Source organism: Pavona decussata, unplaced genomic scaffold (genome assembly GCF_977016875.1).
Source record: "Pavona decussata unplaced genomic scaffold, jaPavDecu1.1 SCAFFOLD_190, whole genome shotgun sequence".
Classification (NCBI taxonomy): domain Eukaryota; kingdom Metazoa; phylum Cnidaria; class Anthozoa; order Scleractinia; family Agariciidae; genus Pavona; species Pavona decussata.
Window position 1 is genome coordinate 738,618 of NW_028145599.1, and position 19,853 is coordinate 758,470.

Here is a 19,853-nt window from a genome sequence, read left to right on the forward strand (position 1 = left end):
AAAATAGAATATTCTTAACGCGAATAAGATGTGTTTTCTGGTTAGTAAAAATTGAACCTTGGAAAGTCTCGCTGAATAGAAAGAAAATACTTTTCGGAGAATCAGTGATAATAAATGTCGAAAGACGTTTGGATGTCGCTAAAAGTGAAAATGATGCCAGGGACATCAAAATTTCATTTTACTGATTTTTTATTACTAAATGTTAGGCAAAAAAAAGTTACTTATTGAAATTTTAATAACAAGTTATAAATTCAGTAATGGAGCGGCCTTCTACGAAATGCCGAAAAAAATTAACCTCCATTGTTATAACATTTATAAAAGGAACCGATTTTCTGTAATGGTTATAAGCAATCAAGGCATATTTCCGAAGACAATAATAAAATGAAAAGCCCATGGAAACCGCTTATTTTGCCAAAAATGCATTGAATACGCTCTTATACCGTGTTTTAGGTGAACAATCAGTATGGATTTCGAAAAATTATTTCATAGTGGAAAGAGTTCCATTCGCTATCGCAAGCTCGATATCACAAATGGCGTCAAGAAGATGCAGCTTTTCTTTCACTTTTCGTTATGTAATTAATCAAAGGTTGTGCATAAAATAATGCTAAAATAATGAGTCAATAATTTTAGAAAATGGAAAGCTGTTGTCACAAAAGGTCAAGAAAAATGGTAATTTATAACCTTAAAGCGGGGCCGGCAAACATACAACTCATCATCCTTAGAGTTCCAACTGAGAAAACTGACTCAGACTTCCGCGCAGAAAAAAACAGTCTGTCTGCAGTTGCTCGGTCTGATTTAACATTTGTCCTCTGAAGATAACTAACAATATTTACCAATCGAACGGTAAATTCGGTCGGTAAAACTTTCCTGGTCAGTTTACACAACTCAATGGGCCGTATGATCAGTCTTAACGTCAGAAGTCGATACGATAGCTAAAATGTAACATACTTTGTTAGAACAAAACAGAATAATAAATTTTTGTTGGTGGTGGAACCCTTAGGGCTGGTTTCCATATGATCGCGGATCGCAGATCGCAGATCGCAGATCGCAGATCGCAGATCGCAGATCGCAATTAGGTCTGCGATCATCTGCGATCATATAGAAACCAGTGCTTAGATAGAACATGGTTCTATCTTCTGCGATCGTCTGCGATCGCGATCGCAGGATCGCAGACGATAGCAGAAGTAGTTTCCATATGATCGCAGACGATCGCAGACCTTATTACGATCTGCGATCTGCGATCTGCGATCCGCGATCATATGGAAACCAGCCTTTAAAGATAAGGCCCACACAAACATATCACTGAAGAGAAATCAGTATACCAAGTTCTACTCACCTCGAGTCCGGAGCGGTTAGGTTTACTGCTGTTAACCCACGACTTTCATCAACGACACTGCTTTTTTTTGTGTATTTCATTTAGTCAGGATAACACAGTGTAATAAATTGCCCAGTTTGAAGGTAGGCTTTAGTAGAGTTTTGAGTTGCATTTGCTTTTATGTCTAATCGACAATATAGTACAGCTGAGAGCAAGAGTTCTGCGTATTTCGTGGATGACAACAGTCTCGTAAAATAGTTTCCATAGTCCCCTGGGGTACTCCCTGAGATCAGGTATATGGATACGCACGGCCCCACTGGGTATGGGGTTTGAGTTGTTTTGGTCTCAAATTAGGGATCAATTTAAGGTTCAGGTTTTAAACTGGGTATCCATTCAGAGGTCAGGTCTGAAAATAGGTATCTATTTAAAATGGAAAGGGAATCACATATCACTGCTCTGGAAATTGATACGATTCTTAAGAGGCAGGCCACACACCCTTACCAAAAAAGGTGTCCTATGGAAGCCATGGTCTAAAAACAGTTACGTAACATGATTCATAAAGATACAACAATTCGTCCTTTGGTGTCCTGCTTTGGCAGCCAAAAAACCAGTAAAGTTTGTTTGACAATGGCGGGATCCCATCCTCGCCTCAAGGATTTACGAGAAACGCTGGACAGTGACACCGAGATGACGGAAAAAGAACCATCCACAAGATACCACCTGTTCAAAGGAGATATACTCTCTCACGCCACAGCAGACTGTTATTAAAATGACTGATTTTTTAAAATTACTGATTTTTTGGAGATACCAAATCTCATTCAGTTGGCGTGGCTTTAAATCTATTTTTATCAGCCCATGGAGAGAAAGAAAGAAAGAAAATTGAGGGTAACCACGAATTTTTCTGAGATAATTAAGCAACAATAAGAAACCAATGTACGGTAAATTGAAGCTTAGTTGTCTCTGAAAAATGCTTGCCTGTGTTACCCTTTTTAGACTCCAACACCCCTTACTAAGATCTGCCTTTCCTGCAAGGTAGTCAGGAGCCGTGTAAAAAAAACTTAATTTGTTTCTTAAAATTGCATTCGAAAAAAGCTGCCACTATTTTTTAAATATTTGGTTTCAGCCTGTTCTCCGCATTTCGCAGAGTCTATGCAGCTTTGTTTTGACTTCAAAGTTAAATCGAAAATTCACGAAAATTTTCATGAGCAGTTTGTGTTAACTATGAACAGTAATGTCCTTTTGGTAAATTGAACAGTAATGAATAATTCGCTGCAACATTATTTCACTGAAATGACACAGCATGATTTTGGCGGTTCTAAATACACCATTTCAGTTTGAATTGGAAAATAGAAGATTGGGGAAAAAGTCTATAATCCGACAGACACCCCATAGTTTTCTAGTGATTAGACCATGGCATTGTTTACTCTGTCAGATTATCTGTCATTATTATTCAAAAGCGATAGAATTAGAAAATGGTTTAAAGATGTTCCGATCAATATTTATGGTAGGCCGAGCTGCGACGCATATGAAAAACAAAAAGTAATTAAGACACTTGTTTTTGCACTTAGCCGTCTTCAAAACACCAGTGTGATTACACCAACAGATACATTACCTCGATGAATACCTCTTCAACAGCCAAATCGCCGCAGATAAAATTTTAACATTGCAGATATCGAACTTCATGCTACTCTAGGACCTCATAGGGTTTTATTTGAAGTTACTCAAATAGCTCGTCGACTGTCGGTGAGTAATCGTTATCACACGTGTATTTATTAACATGAAATAAGAAAAACATTTTGTAATCGAGTGAATATTGGAGACATGCTGATGTTTCTGCGAGATTTCTGCTCTTTACAAGGCAATTGGAGACTAAATCAAACCAGTAAGAAGTCGTTATACGGTTGTTATGATTTTAATATTACCCTCTTATCACCGATAAGAAAATTTGGTAGATAAATTGTTAGCTATTGTTGTGAGACCAAACCAGGCCTCGATCAACCCTTATGAGTGTTTCGTGTTTCGTGTTAAACACCGACCAGCCCACTGTCCCCTCGCTGTAGGCTGTGTGCTGCTATCAAGTCAAATCGGTCGTTTATGGTGACAGCTCCTTCGAAATCAAAGGTAGGAATAGGTTGATGTAAATCAAAATATTCCCGGGAATATCTTTATAAACACTGAACACATCTGATGCATTTTTCGTCCATTGTCGGCTCATTTGCATCTCGAAAGTAGCTGTGCGTTAGCAGTTAGACTACATATTTAAAGCCTCAAAACTCTAAAAATCTTAAGTCCGCCAATAAGGAAATGAAAGTGAGTGATACCAAATTCAATTTACTGAAGCTCCTCAATTTCATTTTCTACCAATTAACTGTTTAAAGAAGACGCCGCCGCCAATGATCACAACGTCTAGCTTGTATTTTGTATCATCCTCATAAAAGACTTATTGAAATATCAGAAACTCGTCATTCACACTGAAGAAAAAAAAATCGTTCTTTTAACAAAAAATAACTATATGAGTATATACATACTAACATGTCAAGGAAGTCATACACCTTAAACGTTCTTTTAAAATATTTTTCAAAACTGTAGACAGACGCAAGCTGTTTTCCACCAGCATGGGGTAGGATATTGAGATAGGCTGTCAGCGGAGCTCGCGCGTTTATCAACAATATTAAAAAAACATATGTTTCATCAAAAAAATTATTTTGCGTGCAAGTGTTGAATACTAAATGCACCTGACTAATCCTGTTCTTTGGTTAAGGTCATCTTTGTCAGTTCTCATCTAGCGAATTCAGGTTCTTGAAACTCAACTCTGCAGCTCTTCCTGGACTTTCTAAAGAGCGCCAAGGGCGATACCGGCTCTCAGTGACGTCTGGCGCATAGGATTGGGGAGTTGTGTTAGGAGACATGTATTTCAATATTAATAGCAAGGACACTTCGTGGCGTTTAAATAAATCCTGAATTGGTGGGTAACCGCGGACCATATGGCATCACATACCTGCAAGCCGTTCACATGGGTAATCGCTGACCACTGCGCTGACCATGTGTCACATGTAAATCTCAAGATCTTAGGAGGCACACAAACCACAACAAAATGATTGGCACCCCTTCAGTCTCGGAAGACTATGGTGCCGCCCATTGGTTGCTCTGGAACAGCGTCTGGTGTGGCTGGAGAGGCCGATTCGAGAGTGGCAGTCACTTCCACAATGGGAGCAGATGTAGTCTGTCACTGGTCTGTCTCCCTGAGTTCGGACCTTCCTTCTTTGCCTCTTTGCCTCAGTCTGTAGGGCAAATGTCTCTTAAATCTGGAAAATGATTTGCTGTACAGCCTGCCTCCAAGCCGAGCGATCAGAGGCCAAGATTTCCCATCTGTTGAGGTCAATTTCCAAGTCCTTCAGATCTCTTTTGCAGACATCTTTGTAGCACAGCTGTGGTCTGTCTATGAGGTGCTTTTCTTGCACTAGTTCTCTGTAGAGGAGATCCCTTGGGATCCGGCCATCGTCCATTCTCACAACATGACCAAGCCAGCGCAAGCGTCTCTTTTTCAGCAGAGTGTACATGCCTGGAGTTCCAGCTCGCTCCAGGATTCTGTTGTTTGGGACTTTTTCCTGTCAGGTGATGTTGAGGATGCGTCGAAGACAACGCACAGCTTCCTTTTCTGTCGGGCGTGAAGAGTCCAGGACTCGCTGCCGTACAGCAGTGTGCTCACGACGCAAGCTCTGTAAAACACAACACAGATATCTAAATTATGATAATTTAAGCAGTGTAATGTTGACAATGTCCGAGCCTTTATAAAAACGTATAAGATAAACTAAGGGCAACGTGGCAATTTAATAATCCCACCAAAGCAGATGGCAAATCATCGCGATTTGCGAAAATATCCCATGGCTTATAAGCTATGATAGAAATTTTCTCATTTCATTCTATGCCATCAGTTGATGGCCCCAAGTATTGGCCATGAAATATTGGCTAATTATAGGAGTAGACGCTCAGTTTCCTTTAAGTTAATCGTTACTACCAAAAAAGGTTCTCTTATCATCACACTGACTATTTTTCAATAGGTTTGACCCAGAAATATTGTGGCTCATACGAGTTACTCACTCACCACTCCTTCGCAAAGGCCATGTACAGTCGCTCTGCAGACCATCTCCTATCCTTTCTTCTTTAGCTAATGACAACTCTTGCATGTGGTCTTTTATCTGTAGCCAATTACTCCAATTTTTTGTCGATGGATTTACCAGGTAACTGAAGGACTTCACATGTACATCCTCCAGTGGAACCACCCTCGTACGGAAACTGAAGGTCGTCGTTTCAATTGAGTCTTTTGAGGTTCTCGTTTAGCCTCTATTGATGTCTACAGATGTTAAGCCCGATCTGCGTTTAGATATTGTTGTTGAGGATCGGCGGACAAGAAAGCCAGGTTATTAGCAAAGTCAAGGCTCTGTGTGGACTAGTCTTTCTTTTAATCCATTTGATAAACAGTTAAAGAAAACTGAGATGTAATGATGAAAAAGAAGATAGCCCTGTCTAACTCCAAAGTGTGCTTATGTGATGTGACATTTCTAGAGAATCCTGTCTCAAGTGTTGTCGGAGACTGGAGTGGTTTTCGGATGATAATACCTACTGATAGTTCCAAACTACCAACCACCCCACCCATCCGCCTTTTGTTACATTAATAAATGCTCTAGTTATGGGGTATCTTGTTCTGTTTTGCAATTTTACTTGATGTGTTCCATTAACCTGCAGTGAACCCACAATGACATCTGCTGAACACCCCAATGTTTAGTTGTCATGAAAACTGCAACAGCATAACCAACCACAACAAACAATAGTAACAAAATCAAGTCGTTAAATCTAAACACGCTGTTCGTGCAAAAGACGAGGACATGGCTGACATTTTTCAACTTGGATATTGCCAGCAAAATGTTTATTCAAACCCAAAAATAACTTCGTGTGATAACATGACGTCACTTAAAAACACACAAATGTTTACCTTGGTGATTGCTAATATGCTGATAAAAGACCAGGGTGGAACCATTTATTTCCAATTTTATTACATGCGCTACATCAAATTACAACCGATGATGTGAAGAAGAGTAGGCTGGCTTTCGCATACAAGATTTTCAAGGTAGTGCCCTTTCATAAGCATTGGTTATTTATATAACGTTAGCTAACTAGGTGGTTAATTTATTCAGACCTATATGAGGTTCAGTGAACGGGTCAGTAACTGCTATCCATTGAAGTTTGGATACGAGCGAGCGGGCACGATTTTATGCATCGGGACGCAGCGCAAAATTACTCGAGGCGATATAGCCGAGAGCAACCCAAGCTTTCTTGAGTGCTTAGCAAACATTTTGTCGATTGCATCGGCATTTTCGCGATGTTGTTTGGACCTGTTGTTTTAGTACAGTATCTTCTCTTGTTTTAAAAATCATGGTCCTCGGAAATCACTTCAGGTGGCCTACACACTGGAAAAGGCTGTTCTTCCATTCGTCTCAATGCCTGGTTGTGCATTTCAAGCAGCGTGACTTGAAATGTTTTCGTTTAGTGGATGGGTTAATCTTAACTGACAGTAGTCAGAGATTAGGGAGTGCATTGGAAATGGCTTTTCACCATTTATATACTACCTTAAAGGTTGTCGTCTGAGTCAGAAGACGACTAAATTATGTTCCCAAACTGAAAGTAGTGTTATTCCATATTGTTTCGATGTAAGCAGAAGTTGTGAGTAACTCTTCACTCGTGATCGAAGAACAAATCAGTTGTAATGATCAGAATTGAAGTATAAAGTGGCAAAGTTAGGTTATCAAAATATTATTAAACATCACAGGCATGTTTTAGGAGCCGCGGTCATACAAATATATACAAAGGTTGGTACGAAGAAACGGTCTAAGCAAAGTCATGACAATTACATGAGGTTTAAATGTCTTTAAATGCAACAGATACACATCCCATAAAAATTGTTTTTGCTAAATAAATGCTACATTTGGCCGAATTTCAGGCCAAGCTGTTTAAACCATAATTATACGTCGTCCTTCATCCTTGATTTGTTTTCAGCCACATTCAGTTTTCGTTCATTTAAAATTCTAATTAAAGTAACTCAGTTGGTGACACCCCTTTGAAGAGGCGAGTCTTGAAATTGACCGAGTCGTTTGCTGACTACTTTTCAGTTGATATCAATCGGTACAGTTTGTATTGGTAAAATGCTGCTGCTGCTGCTGCGGGCCGCTTACCAGAAATAAATCAACCTTTTCAGTGTTTCTAGCTTCACTGGTTTCTTTCATGAAGGAGTAGCCTGCAGAAAATACGTTATTTTCTTGCGTTTTTCAGGCGAGCGGAGACAAGCGCGACGGAGGGTAGAAATAATTTTTTTGCGTCCCTTCCGTCGCGCGTGATCCGCGCTTAGCGCTCGCCTCGCACTTGCCTCCTCTCGCCTGAAAAACGCAAAAAATAAACAAATAAATAAATAACGCCTGTTCTGCAGGCTAACGAAGAAGCTGAGTTTTTCATCTTCAAATAATTATATCATCTAAATGGAACCAGAATTTTACCAGAGGAAACAGTATTTGAGTGGCTAAATTTCAATATCAGTTAATGGAAGGATGAAATATTGGATACTGTAACTTCACGGTCAAAACTGACCCGAAGTAATAATATTGTACCATAGAATTTTTTCCAATTTTCTAATTTTTGATCGGAGCTCTGATAAAGGGATTTTGGAGAAAGTCGTTTGCAGTGTTCCGTGACAAGGACATGTGCACCCTATAGATGTTTATCTCAGAAATTAAATTGTCAATTTTCGGAAACTTTTCACCTGTTTATACCTCAGCGAGACACGCATGCCAGAATAGAAGAACCCTATCACGCACTCAAATCGCATCTATGCTTCAAATGAATTGCGCTGGTGCGGGGTAGCTCCGAATCTGGCAATGCATCTGTCTTATCTCACACAAGCGTAACAAACTTACCTTCTGTAAGTTGCCCTTCTTTGCAAAAAAACAATAACTGGTTTTATAGATACGCCAGGGTAGATGTAGTTTATCTGGTGGACTAGGGTTATGGTTCTAGTTAGCAAGCTTGACTCGGGATAGTCGTAAACTGAACAGTGAAGCGGCTGTTGATCTTATAAATTAGCATGAGTTTGACAGCTGGTAATGAAATGCATAACAAAATATAAAGTTCAATTTATAGCTTTTGATTCTTATTTCGTTTTTTATTCATTTTCTTCATTTCATTAACGTATGTTTTACAGATGGTGATGAAACCCATAAGAAAACAGTTCAATTCACACATCCTTGAGTTTACTTCATTTCTATTCATAAGAGAAATGCATATAATATACAAAAGTCAAAAATTATTTTCACAAAGTCAAATTTCTCTTTTAAAGTGCGGTGATTTCACACTGTGTTCATCCTAGCAACTGTGCTTGGCTAATGAGTTTTTCATGTCCACTTCAATTACAGTGCGTGTTTATCGGAAGCTCGTACTTTATATTTATCTTTTATGTAACTTTCAAATCAGGTTATCACAAAATTCGTATTATAGGATCTGAAGCTTGCAAACTGTGATGCCAATTAGTTTGCGCAGCAGTGATTGGTAACTTTTCAATTTGGCAAATGTTTTTTCCTATATCTGTCAAAACAAGAAAAAAAACACCTTGATTGTTTTTCAAGGTTTTTGCTTGACTTATTTTCATGTCCTAAGTAAACATGTAAACGTTGGCACTCTTTCCTTCTATCTATTGTTAAAAAACATTATACCTTCTACCTTTAAAGTCCTCAGTTTGTTATTGACTGTTAAATCTTGGAAGCCGTCAAGCTTAGATTTGTTCGTGAGTAAATCTCATATGATATTCAAAGTTTCATAAGGGGAAGAGTGTGCCCTCTTGAGTGATTACAACAAAAGTCATGTGATCGAACAGGTTTGCGCTTTAAAGTAATATTTGCTTCTTCTTCTTGGCGGAAATCGTTAAATTTTACTTTCTAAAGCTGGTTTTGTAGCTGCGACAATCCATCCAAATAAACAAGCTCGTTTACTTTGATGAAAAAAATTTGCACATCAACGAACAAAAAACAGCATGAGACTGAACCTTTTGGTGACATGTGGAGTATTCAGATATCCTACAGACTGTATAATGACATAACATGTACCATTGCATCTTGTAACTACAATAACGCTGAACAATATATCATATCATAAGCAAACCCTTATGCCCGCGTCGGTCAGTTGAAAAGTGCTTTTAAGGTATATCTTTAAATCGATTGAGAGAAAACTCTGATGGTGATGATCTTATGATGTAAGGTGTACTTGAAAGGCCAGTGGAAACAACTGAAAACAACAATATTTTGGGTTTAAACTTTCCACTCATGCCAGAGGTTTGTGTGCAAATTTGAGAACTTTCTCAGTGTGCATTGTAGAGCTGTACGCTGCTGAACGTTCATGATTTCAATTTATCGCATCTTCTCATTGAAGTAAGTTTTTGAAAATGAATAAAGAGTCATGCAGAATTGTGATTAGTATAGCATAAATTTACCTAGTCAAATCTATCATATATCAGAAATACAAAACACAGTTAACATATATCAAGTTGTTTTTGAGGGTTCTAGACACGGTATGTTCTGATTCTTCGGTTTGGCTCTCTCCATGCTTAAATGAGAAAGAAGCTACTTCACATTTGTCGTGATTAAAATGTGTCCCCATTACTTCTTATAGGTAAAGAAATCTTCCAACTTCAACTGAGAAATCCAAGCAAAGCGTCCATACCCAAGTTCTTACTGTTTTCGAAGACTGTCCTTATCTGAATTACATTCAGACCCAAAGCAAGGTAAGGAAACCGAGGGCTGGTAAGAATCAAGACTATTTCGATAAAAAAGTCGTAAACTCACCATTTTAACTTTCAAAGAGAATATGTAGCACTGTTTCTTGTCTAAGGAATTAGCACGACTGCAGAGGCTAGCCCTCGAACCACCAACCTTCAGATCTGACGTGCAACGTACTAACCGAGAACACCACCGCGCATCCACAGCTTACGTAATGATGGTTACCAAATTGATTTTGTTTCCATCAGCCAATGACCGTACTTCGTCTTCACGTAAAAACACTCTCGTGGATTTCTTTATCAGATGAGCCATTGGGCTCATAGGCTAAGCAAACGAATTTAGAAACGTTGTTTGCTCATGTTCTTCTGTGGCGAATAATGCGTCTCTAATTTTACATAAATTACATAAAGGATAGATTGGTCAGAAGTCCTCTAGAAGAGCCTTAAAGGTAAATATTCATCTGGCAGAAAAGTTAAGTAATGAAATTTCTTATTATGGACGGTGTGTTTGAATGATATTCTTTAATATCAAAACTGGGATTAAATTAAACAACTCACGGATTATATTCCTTTAGATATGCATCAGCAGACTCACTAAGGACCTGAGGTCTATAACATCCTTTAATGATTTTAAATCAAAATTGCGCCAAATTTCTGATCATGTGTAACGTTTAATTTTTTGGGCTGTCTATATCATAGTTTGTTTCTTCTTTATTTTTCTTTTCTCGGAGATATTACCTTCTACAGCTACTCTGTAAATCCGAGGTTTAAATAAAGGTCATATATGTATGATGTATGCAAGCAATGTTCTCGCCAAACATGTTGGGTGAACTTGTAAACAAACATTGCTCCGATAATCTAGTATCGAACTATTCATGTTTAATTTCAAATTTCACTGATTTCACTTTAATTTCACTCATTTTTAGACTGCACATTACCCCAAGGTAAGCTTCTTATCACCTTTCCTTATCACCTTGTTAAGTTTTAAAATGTTTGGTTCTTTTAACGCGCCTTGAAAAAGAGCCAGAACTATTACATGTTACGAACTGTAAAATATTCCATTACCTTTTCCAGCTTACCGTAAACTAAAATCTTTCATTAATTATTCATTCATTACTATTGCGGAAAAGTTCTTAGTTAAGATGTCTTTTGTCTCCTTTCTCTGTTAATAAGTTGACCTCTGATTTGCTGGGTATTGTCTTAATTCGTATTTATTCTCGCTTGAATTAAGTTTATTCCAAGAAAAAAATCCCTGTGGGTAAAAATTTTTCGCCAGTTCTTAATCTGGAGATAAAGATTCCTAATCATCATCAGTTCAATTTGTATTCAAAATGAAATGTTTTCCACGCCCTTCTTCATTTGTGCCATATCCATTAGGCTTCAATTGAGACTTCTCACCGCATAACAACGCTTGATCAAAGCCATTGACTGATGGTCTAAGATATTTGCATGTGACTTGATTGAACACAACTAATTTGCTTATACTTTGAAATTTGACTATAGACGTTCGTAGATTTTGATTCAATGGGATTCAGCGGATGCTCTAATTCTACATTTAGTTAACTTACAGCTGTTATTTTCAATTTACTTGTTACTTTATGGCCAAACTACACTAATGCCCTTGCCTACTACACATTAAAGAAAAGATGAATAACAGCCTCTACTTTAATCGGAACCTTTTTTTTCTTCTTTTATGCAAGTAATCCCTCTCGATCACTCATAATCACCTTGTGCTGGAATTAAACAGGAGCCTCTGATTTTTTTTTTCCTTTGTACTTTTCACTCAGTGTGGCTGTTTTCATTAGTATAAATTTCCGATGGTCTGGATTTTGTTCCGTAAAACATTTTAGCGACAGAAACAACCAATTTTCTGCTGATTTTTTTCCGAGTGATACCGGAGAAAATCCCCGGTGTTTTACTGATTCCAGTTATTCGTTGGTTTATCCGCTTGCTTTTAGCTTCAAAGTCCCAGAAAAAAATCAGAAACCTTAACAAGACTTCAAAATCTGCGGGAAATTTATAGTAGGTGAAGGTATAAAGCAAATCTGTTTGAATTTCAACTCGGAATTGTACTAATCCGAAGATAAAATGTGGATGCTTTCAACACATTTTTGTCTCTGAACTATATGCATCAAGTAGGTAGCTGGATGCGCAGAGATTAAACTGAGGAATAACAAATGGCGGAGATGTGACTTGTCTATGTTACCCATAACAAAGGCAAAAAAAATCTGTGGGTAAACAACCACCATCACGCTATAATATGTTTGTTGAGGAAACTATTACACATCAGGTGTTTGCCTGTGATAAGAAGAAATGTAACAGAGGAATTGTCTGTGTTACTTTTCCTTCATGACTGATTTTCCTCGCAGAATTCATTCTCAGGAGAGCGCCAACCATACTGTCAGTTAAGGGGTTTAATTATGAGCAATTACTAAATAAAGAACACTTGTATTTAGTTCGAGAAATAAAGCAATTCACACCCCCACGTTAAACAAGGTTGATGGCCAATAAGCTGGCGATGAAGGAAATTGCGTTTAATTTCTCGGCGCATAGATTTCCATATTTTCCCAGCTGCTCGCGATGATACCCTGAATTTTTAATTCAACCTTTCGTTGATTTATCGCAAAAATATATATGGGAGAACAGAGAGCTACGAATCCAGGTAAGGTTGATTAAGAAGAAATGAAATACCCTGTATGCGAAATGAGTAAGACATTGCCCGTGGTTCTTGAGCTAACAAATGATAACGAAATGAGTGAATCGCATTGGTTTTAGAGCGTTTTTAGTGATATAATGCCGGGTTTGCCTTTGTAACATGGAAGGTCAGCCCGGGCACAAGGGCTAAGTTTTGTTTATTTCATTTTTCATTCGACAGCAATTTATTTTGATTTTTTCTTCAACTTTGTTTCCTCTTTTATTCTTGTATTACATCGTCGACCACTTTATTTTTTACAAAACAGTCAGAAAGGATGTTTAATGTTGTTGAACAGTGTTGTAACTTCGATATCGGTTCACCCGTTGCGAGGGAGCCCGTAATCCACTTTAATGTTTGAAGGATGAACATTCAGAGGTTTCGTAAAAGCATATTTTTGGTTTGTAGATGGCAGTTGTTAATCGTACGAAAGTTTATATTTGCATGTGTACAATGCCATTAATTAGTGCGGGCTAAGTTTTACACACTGAAGCTCAACTGACGCGCGGTAATAGCTGTTTCTGGCAGCCATGAGCTCTTACTGACTGTCTTTAACAACAGGTCAACAGAAAACAGTTGTTGTCCTTAAATACAAGGCAAGTAAATGTTTAAAATTAAGGCTCATAACCAATGAAAACTGTTACTGTGTAAAGTGATTTAAAAGGACCCGAATTTCAAAGAAAGACAGCTATAGTAGTCAGGTCATTTAATGTTGCAAACACTGATTCAAGAAAAATATACTGAATAAACCGTCGAGTATTCACTTCTCGGAAACATGTTTTCCTTGGTTGTCTCCTCCCTTTCAACGACTGCATGAATTTTTCATGACGGTTTTCTGATAACACAATTTAGTTACATATCTGTTATTTATTATACAAGAAGGTTTTTCATTCACTAAATTTGAACCGCACGAACATGATGAAATTGTCACGGTCAGGGGCAATGGAAGATAGGACATTCAACAAGAGATATGAGAAAACATCATGGAAAACCAATATATCAATTAACTGTGTTCTGCCTTAGGAAATAATTTTGCTAATTATAGTTACGGTTCCCGCAGAGTAATCGCGTAGATTGCTAATGGCTTAAAAACCGAACAATCCCCAACAATATTTACTGGTAACGATTGATCAAGCTCTACATAAGCTCGGATTTACCTCGAGAATTTCACCTTTTCGGCCAACATAAATGAATTCTATGTTATTGTACCTGCAATGTAATTTTGGCGAGTAATTCTTTAAACCGTGAAGCTGTTCTTCACCGAGCTGTGATTGGCTAAGCAACCATGTGAAATAGAGCGAAAAACACCTTTGGAATAATATTGTGATTTTTATTGAAGTTTATACTTTCTTAATTCAAGGGAAAGCAAACGAACCACCAAAGGCGAGGAAACAGAATTTAAAAAGGAATTTGTAAATCTTTGCTAATATGAGTGTCTGTGTGGGCAATTGTTGAATAATTATCATATTTCGTCAAATTAGCGGCGAAAAATAGTACAGGTAAAAAAACACACAAAAAAACTCAACCGAACCTTAGGAAGGATATAAAGATCGGTCAATCATAACACGTTTTACATCGCTTTCCTTTGTTGATTGTCGATGATTTCGCATACTTAATTTGCTAATTCTAACCTGATCATTCCGCTCATTTTCCAATCCTTTGGGTTTTATCACTCTCTGAACATTATCTAAATCATCATTTTCAAAAAAAAATATGAAAATAAAATTTAGCATGTTCTCTTCTACCGGGTGCCAAAAAGATCATTGTTGCTAACTATTAGTGTTTTTTTTTCCCTTTTCTAAACCTTTGCGATCTCACGGATTATCCTTACGAAAAATGAGTTATTTCTACGGTTTTACGATTTCATGTTTTGTTATCGATAGTCACCTCCTGAGGATATTGCAAAGTGCTATTGCCAGTCCATGTAATGCAATTTTCCTTAGTTAATTATGGTTTGGCGTTTTCATTGGGTACCCTTAATTCAGCTACTTGTCTTTAATTTTACAAACTCTTGCTAAATTGGTCTAATACAGCAATCTCGAAATGCTATGGCTACAACAAGACGATACCGCCATCCAATTAATATTTAACGTAGCAGTATTTTGTGGCTTGCACTGTCGTGAAGATTGGCAAACTGTCAAAATTTTGTTATTTATTTTGAAAAGTTTAATTCCACGGTCGCTGATCTTTCTTAAGCCGAGTTGGATTGACAGATCATCCGTTTGTTTTGTTATTCTGATCGAGAACAAGAGAAAGATCGCCGAAGCCAAGTCGTACCTCCGGATGAAAAGAATTTCCATAATTCATAAATGCAACTCATTTAATACTGTCAACATTGACAAATCGAATTCTTAGTGATGCTCTATTTGAACACGAGACACTCGATGTTGACTAACAAAAAAAAAGACACAGTAGAAAAATGTCAAGGAAACAAATTTAACTTTGCTTTGAGCAAAGGGCTGTACTGATTTGAAAGCGATCCTGGGAAATGTGCGTTTCATAATTACAATGAATAGAATAGCTTTAGCCATTCAAGGAAACGCACTAATTACGAGTTTTTTCGGAAATTTAGGATAAAAACAACGGAACTAATTTAAGAAGTCGACAAGTCATTTTCTCTATCCGCATATAATTTTGCTAGTTTGTTTGCGAAAAACAATTTTTCTTTATTTTCTTCCATCGGTACATCTCATCCGCAAAATTAACAACCAAATGTTGGCACGTGATATGTTTTCAAGAGTCAAAACCCACTGGTGTGACTGATTATGATCGATGTTTTAATAAGCCCCTAAATAATCTGCTGTCTTTCACTCTAAGACCGGATTAATATATGCGCTGATTGTTAGTCATTGAAAACAAAGCACCTCGCATGTATTACCCGCGTTGTCCGTGAGTGCATGATGAATATCTGAAGTTCTAAGGTTTCCGACGAGGAAGCAGTCACCAAGTGTCCTTGGTGAATCTATGTCGGTTATGGAAACATTGCCAGTCACTGCTTAAGACTAAAATTCTACTCAGTACAGGTATTCTGATGGTATTTGTTTAGAATCAGAGAATATCTGTCTGTTATGAATGCAATGAACGTTTTGTCATCGTGTGCTGAGAAAAGTTTTCGGTTTGCTATGATTTGCCCAGTGACATAATTCACAGGAAAATAATTCACTCCTCTTCGCAGTTAGCGCCACATTGAACTGAACTATGTAACTTCGCTGAAATTTTTACTTCAGTGGACGATGAAGATTTCTTCGTCTGAATAACTTTATTTTAGACAATGATTAGAAACTCAATTCTTAAAATGATCGCCAAGATCAGGTAGCTCGATCGGGTGTGGCAGTAGTCTATCTTTATTCCAATAGTGCTCAGTGCGGTGTGCACTAAAGCTTTAACAATTGTGCTTAGCTTACCTTCGGCTGTGTTTGTGAAGTTTGCATTCTTGCATGTTGTTACTCGCGTGGGTAAATGTCGTGAATTTCATGTCAGCAAAGCAAACGACATGAACTGAATGATGCAAAATGACTGTTAAAACTGTACTTTGTTTTCCCATCACTCCAATCATTAAATCTTTTGGTGAAAGGAAGAGTTAATCTGACTGGTTTCATTGCATGGAAGTACATGAGAACTGTCGCATTCTTATTATTCTAACATACAAAATTTGAACAGCTTTTGAACACAATTTAGCTTAAGTTAAATAGACGTGACATCCCACGGCTTCTTAGCAAAGTCGACCGCGAATATATATCAAGGTCATTTATTGGTCTTTCGTATCGAGTAACATATCTTTTTAAGTTTTCATAGTCACCGAGTGGACGCAGCGTTAATAAATTGAAATGGCTTAGTAGGTAACACCTGTTTAAGATCTTGACATTTTCCATTTCAGTTGTCAAGGCTGTGAGAAGATGAACAACTCCACAGCGGATGTGGTGGATAACAGCCCCACATTTAATACCAGTGGGGCTAATATTGCGGCGGCATTTTTCGTGGCTGTTCTGATGTTATTGACGCTCGTAGGAAACATTATGGTGTGCGTCTGCTTTTACTGCTATCGCGACCTCAGAACAATTTGCAATTATTTCATCATCAGTTTAAGCGCAGCTGACATCCTGGTAGCGCTGTTAGCGATGCCAATCTGGTTGGTGCTACAGTTGACAGACCTGATGGATGAGAAATCAAAGAATATCTTTCCGAGTGAAGTGTATTTGTTATGGTCCAGTGTAGATATCCTAGTTGGCGTAGCCTCGATTATGAATCTTGTGGCTGTCAGTTTTGATCGCCACCTTGCCATAACTCACCCATTCTCATACAATGAGTCAATGACCTCTTTTCGTGCCATTGTTATGATCGTTGTGTTGTGGGTCTTCTCTTTCATACTCGGTGCTCTTCGATTTCCTGCCGCACATAACACGGATTTTCTTTTTTCGTATCAAATGGTGACCGTAGCAGTTGGCTTCGTAATTCCCCTGCTGCTTATGATCGTCATGTACATGAAAATTTACTTTGTGGCGAGAAATCAAGCGCTACGCATCGGACGTAACTACGCCAAAGACATTAAGGCAACCAAGACCATTGCCATCGTAATTGGAGCGTTTGTTATTTGCTGGATGCCTTTCTTTGTTATAGTTATCGTGTTTGCTGTTGACCGCGATTTTCAGCTAACGATTGAGTTTTACAAGGCAATCAAGTGGATGGAATACCTCAATTCCTGCTTGAATCCAATCATCTACACCTGCTTAAACCGAACATATCGTCGCGCCTTCAAGAAACTCCTCGTTCGTTCAAGATGCTGTTCAAGACTTGGCTCGTCTGAGCCTCTAAATTCCGCTCAAGCCACTCAAATGTCCTTTCACAAAACGAAGGGAGCGGAATCGTTGTCTCACAGTTCTTCTTCCATCTCTGAGAACGGAAATGTCTGCATCACAAGGAATGACCATGCAGAAATAAACAATAAAGTACAGGGGACCTGTGTGTGAAGAGGACTTGATTTCGCAGTGCGTTTACACGTTTAACATCAGTTTGATTCACGATCAACATCAACAACGTTAATTTTCTACAAGGTTCAAAACGGACGATTGCCTGTGGCAAAGTGAGGAGTCCCACAAAAACTCACAACTTCAATGTTGTTGATTAATTTTATTGAACAATAACCAAAAACAGTAGATGGCCGCAGACTACAGGCTAACCAAAATGTTTTCTAGATGTGAATATGCCATATTACACTTCGTTGTAGTCGGTAATGACGTTGAGTACAATGATTATGTAATGACTATATCCGAAAGATGCTTAGATCATACTGAACAGGTGCAGGCCAATTAAAAAAAGACTAACAACTTCGGAGCCGACAAAATGGGCCGCTTGGAGTACAAAAAAAAGATGAAAAATTACCATTAATGTTTATTGCGATCTCATCAGTATTCAGAAAACTAGCATGAAAAGTAAAAACAGAAAAGCTTGCTGTATCAGACATTACAACTTAAACTTAGACTGAAGAACTTTAGCAACAGTGTAAAATTACGCAGGGGAAAACGCATATATAAACAAATATTCCACGTAAGCTTTAGGTTTTTTAGTTCACTTTTCATATCGCTTTCAAATAGAGCGGAAAAGGAAGCTAGGACAAACTCCATAGCTATAAGCTAGGACAAAATATAAACTGTCAGATTATATAAGTTCACTAAGCCAGAATGTTGACATGAAAATTTGGTTAAACGTCAGACTGCTGATGGCGTGAATGTGTTCTGAATATGGTGGTAGCGTGTACACCATTTTCATCTCTCTCTCACACTCTCTCTCTCTCTCTCTCTCTCTCTCTCTCTCTCTCTCTCTCTCTCTCTCTCTCTCTCTCTCTCTCTCTCTCTCTCTCTCTCTCTCTCTCTCTCTCTCTCTCTCTCTCTCTCTCTCTCTCTCTCTCTCTCTCTCTCTTATTTCGTTCTAAATGTCACATCCCATTTGAGAAAAATTAAACCAGGCTCTCCATGAAGCACCTTTTCAGCGGCTATAAATGACAAGTTGATGCAAGTTAATTTTTGTTAGAAGGTAAAGGCTACAAACATTATTCTCGATGTCCGGGTTATTAAGCTGCGTGCACTGCGTTGCAACTGATAATTTGTGACTTAAAACACTGTGACATTCAAGAGCCTCAGCTTAAACGTAGCAAAACATGCTAACTTACTTTTTCTCAAAACAGTAAAAGAAAGTAGCACCAGAAGAGAGTGCTGTGCAATATTATTCATATGATCTCAGTGCAGATTTAGGTTGCGTTCGATTGACCGTGTTCCCGAATAGGAATAATTGGAATAGCTGTTAGATTTCTCTTTTAAAGTAAATTTGGGACTCCATTCAGTTTCTAAAAACTTTCGCTGATACCCGATAATTTAGTCATTTTGTACTCAAGTAACTTCAAAAACCTCTTATGAGGAATTTCTTGTCATCAATAGGGTCAATCAAACGCACCCTTAAAGTTAGAAACAGATTTCGTGGAGCGTGTTGCTGTACTCTCGGAGTACCCTCAATCCATCGAAACTGAAAAACACATCACAAAAAAAACTTTTCTAAATAATAGGTAGCTATGAATAGCACTTTATACACTTCGTCAATTTGTAAAACAAACTCTTTCATAATTGTTTAATTGCGTTCGACGTAGAAAGAACGCACTCCTAATACAGATTGGAGTCTAGATTGTATGGGACAGTCGATCGATCAACGAATGGATCTTGGGACGCGTATCTGGCATCCCCCGCAGATTTTGCTGGGGCGGATGACATCATCATCAACTTGGCAGAGACTGGGATAGAGAGCATCGAACGCACTCCCTATGTTTTGATTATTACCAGTTGTAGGAAGAATTAAAGCTTCCCAAGCTACAGAAAACTTGATGGGTTTTGGAACTGCATAGATTACAAATATACAACGTTTGTTGTTGAAATAGACACAAGAAGTAGACATTTATTTAAAATGGATGTAAGCTTAGTTTACAATTTGTTAATGGATATTACACTTTAGAGTGAAAATGAGAAAAGAAAATTTAAAAAAACAAA

The 19,853-nt window shown here is 38.0% G+C and overlaps 2 protein-coding genes across 4 annotated transcripts in view; one reads left to right on the forward strand and one right to left on the reverse strand.

Annotated features, from left to right (window-relative positions):
• Positions 1 to 5,214, reverse strand: part of LOC146462216 (alpha-1A adrenergic receptor-like) — a 30,712-nt gene extending 25,498 nt beyond the window's left edge. Inside the window, exon 1 of the mRNA XM_085085755.1 lies at positions 4,314 to 5,214. Coding sequence (XP_084941881.1) covers positions 4,314 to 4,359 — 46 coding nt within the window. The 5' untranslated portion in view covers positions 4,360 to 5,214. The remainder of the gene's footprint in view (positions 1 to 4,313) is intronic.
• A 134-nt stretch (positions 5,215 to 5,348) lies between these two features.
• LOC146462217 (histamine H2 receptor-like) lies at positions 5,349 to 19,853 on the forward strand. 3 transcript variants are annotated; one of them, XM_085085759.1, is made up of 3 exons: positions 5,349 to 6,443; positions 10,025 to 10,136; positions 16,700 to 19,853. In XM_085085759.1, exon 3 carries the CDS (start codon positions 16,719 to 16,721, stop codon positions 17,787 to 17,789), a length of 1,071 nt encoding a protein of 356 aa, XP_084941885.1. In that variant the 5' UTR covers positions 5,349 to 6,443; positions 10,025 to 10,136; positions 16,700 to 16,718; the 3' UTR covers positions 17,790 to 19,853. The 3 variants fall into 3 exon arrangements, with proteins under 3 accessions (XP_084941885.1, XP_084941887.1, XP_084941888.1); XM_085085761.1 differs by lacking the exon at positions 5,349 to 6,443 and having other exon boundaries at positions 6,463 to 10,136; XM_085085762.1 differs by lacking the exons at positions 5,349 to 6,443; positions 10,025 to 10,136 and adding an exon at positions 10,806 to 15,845.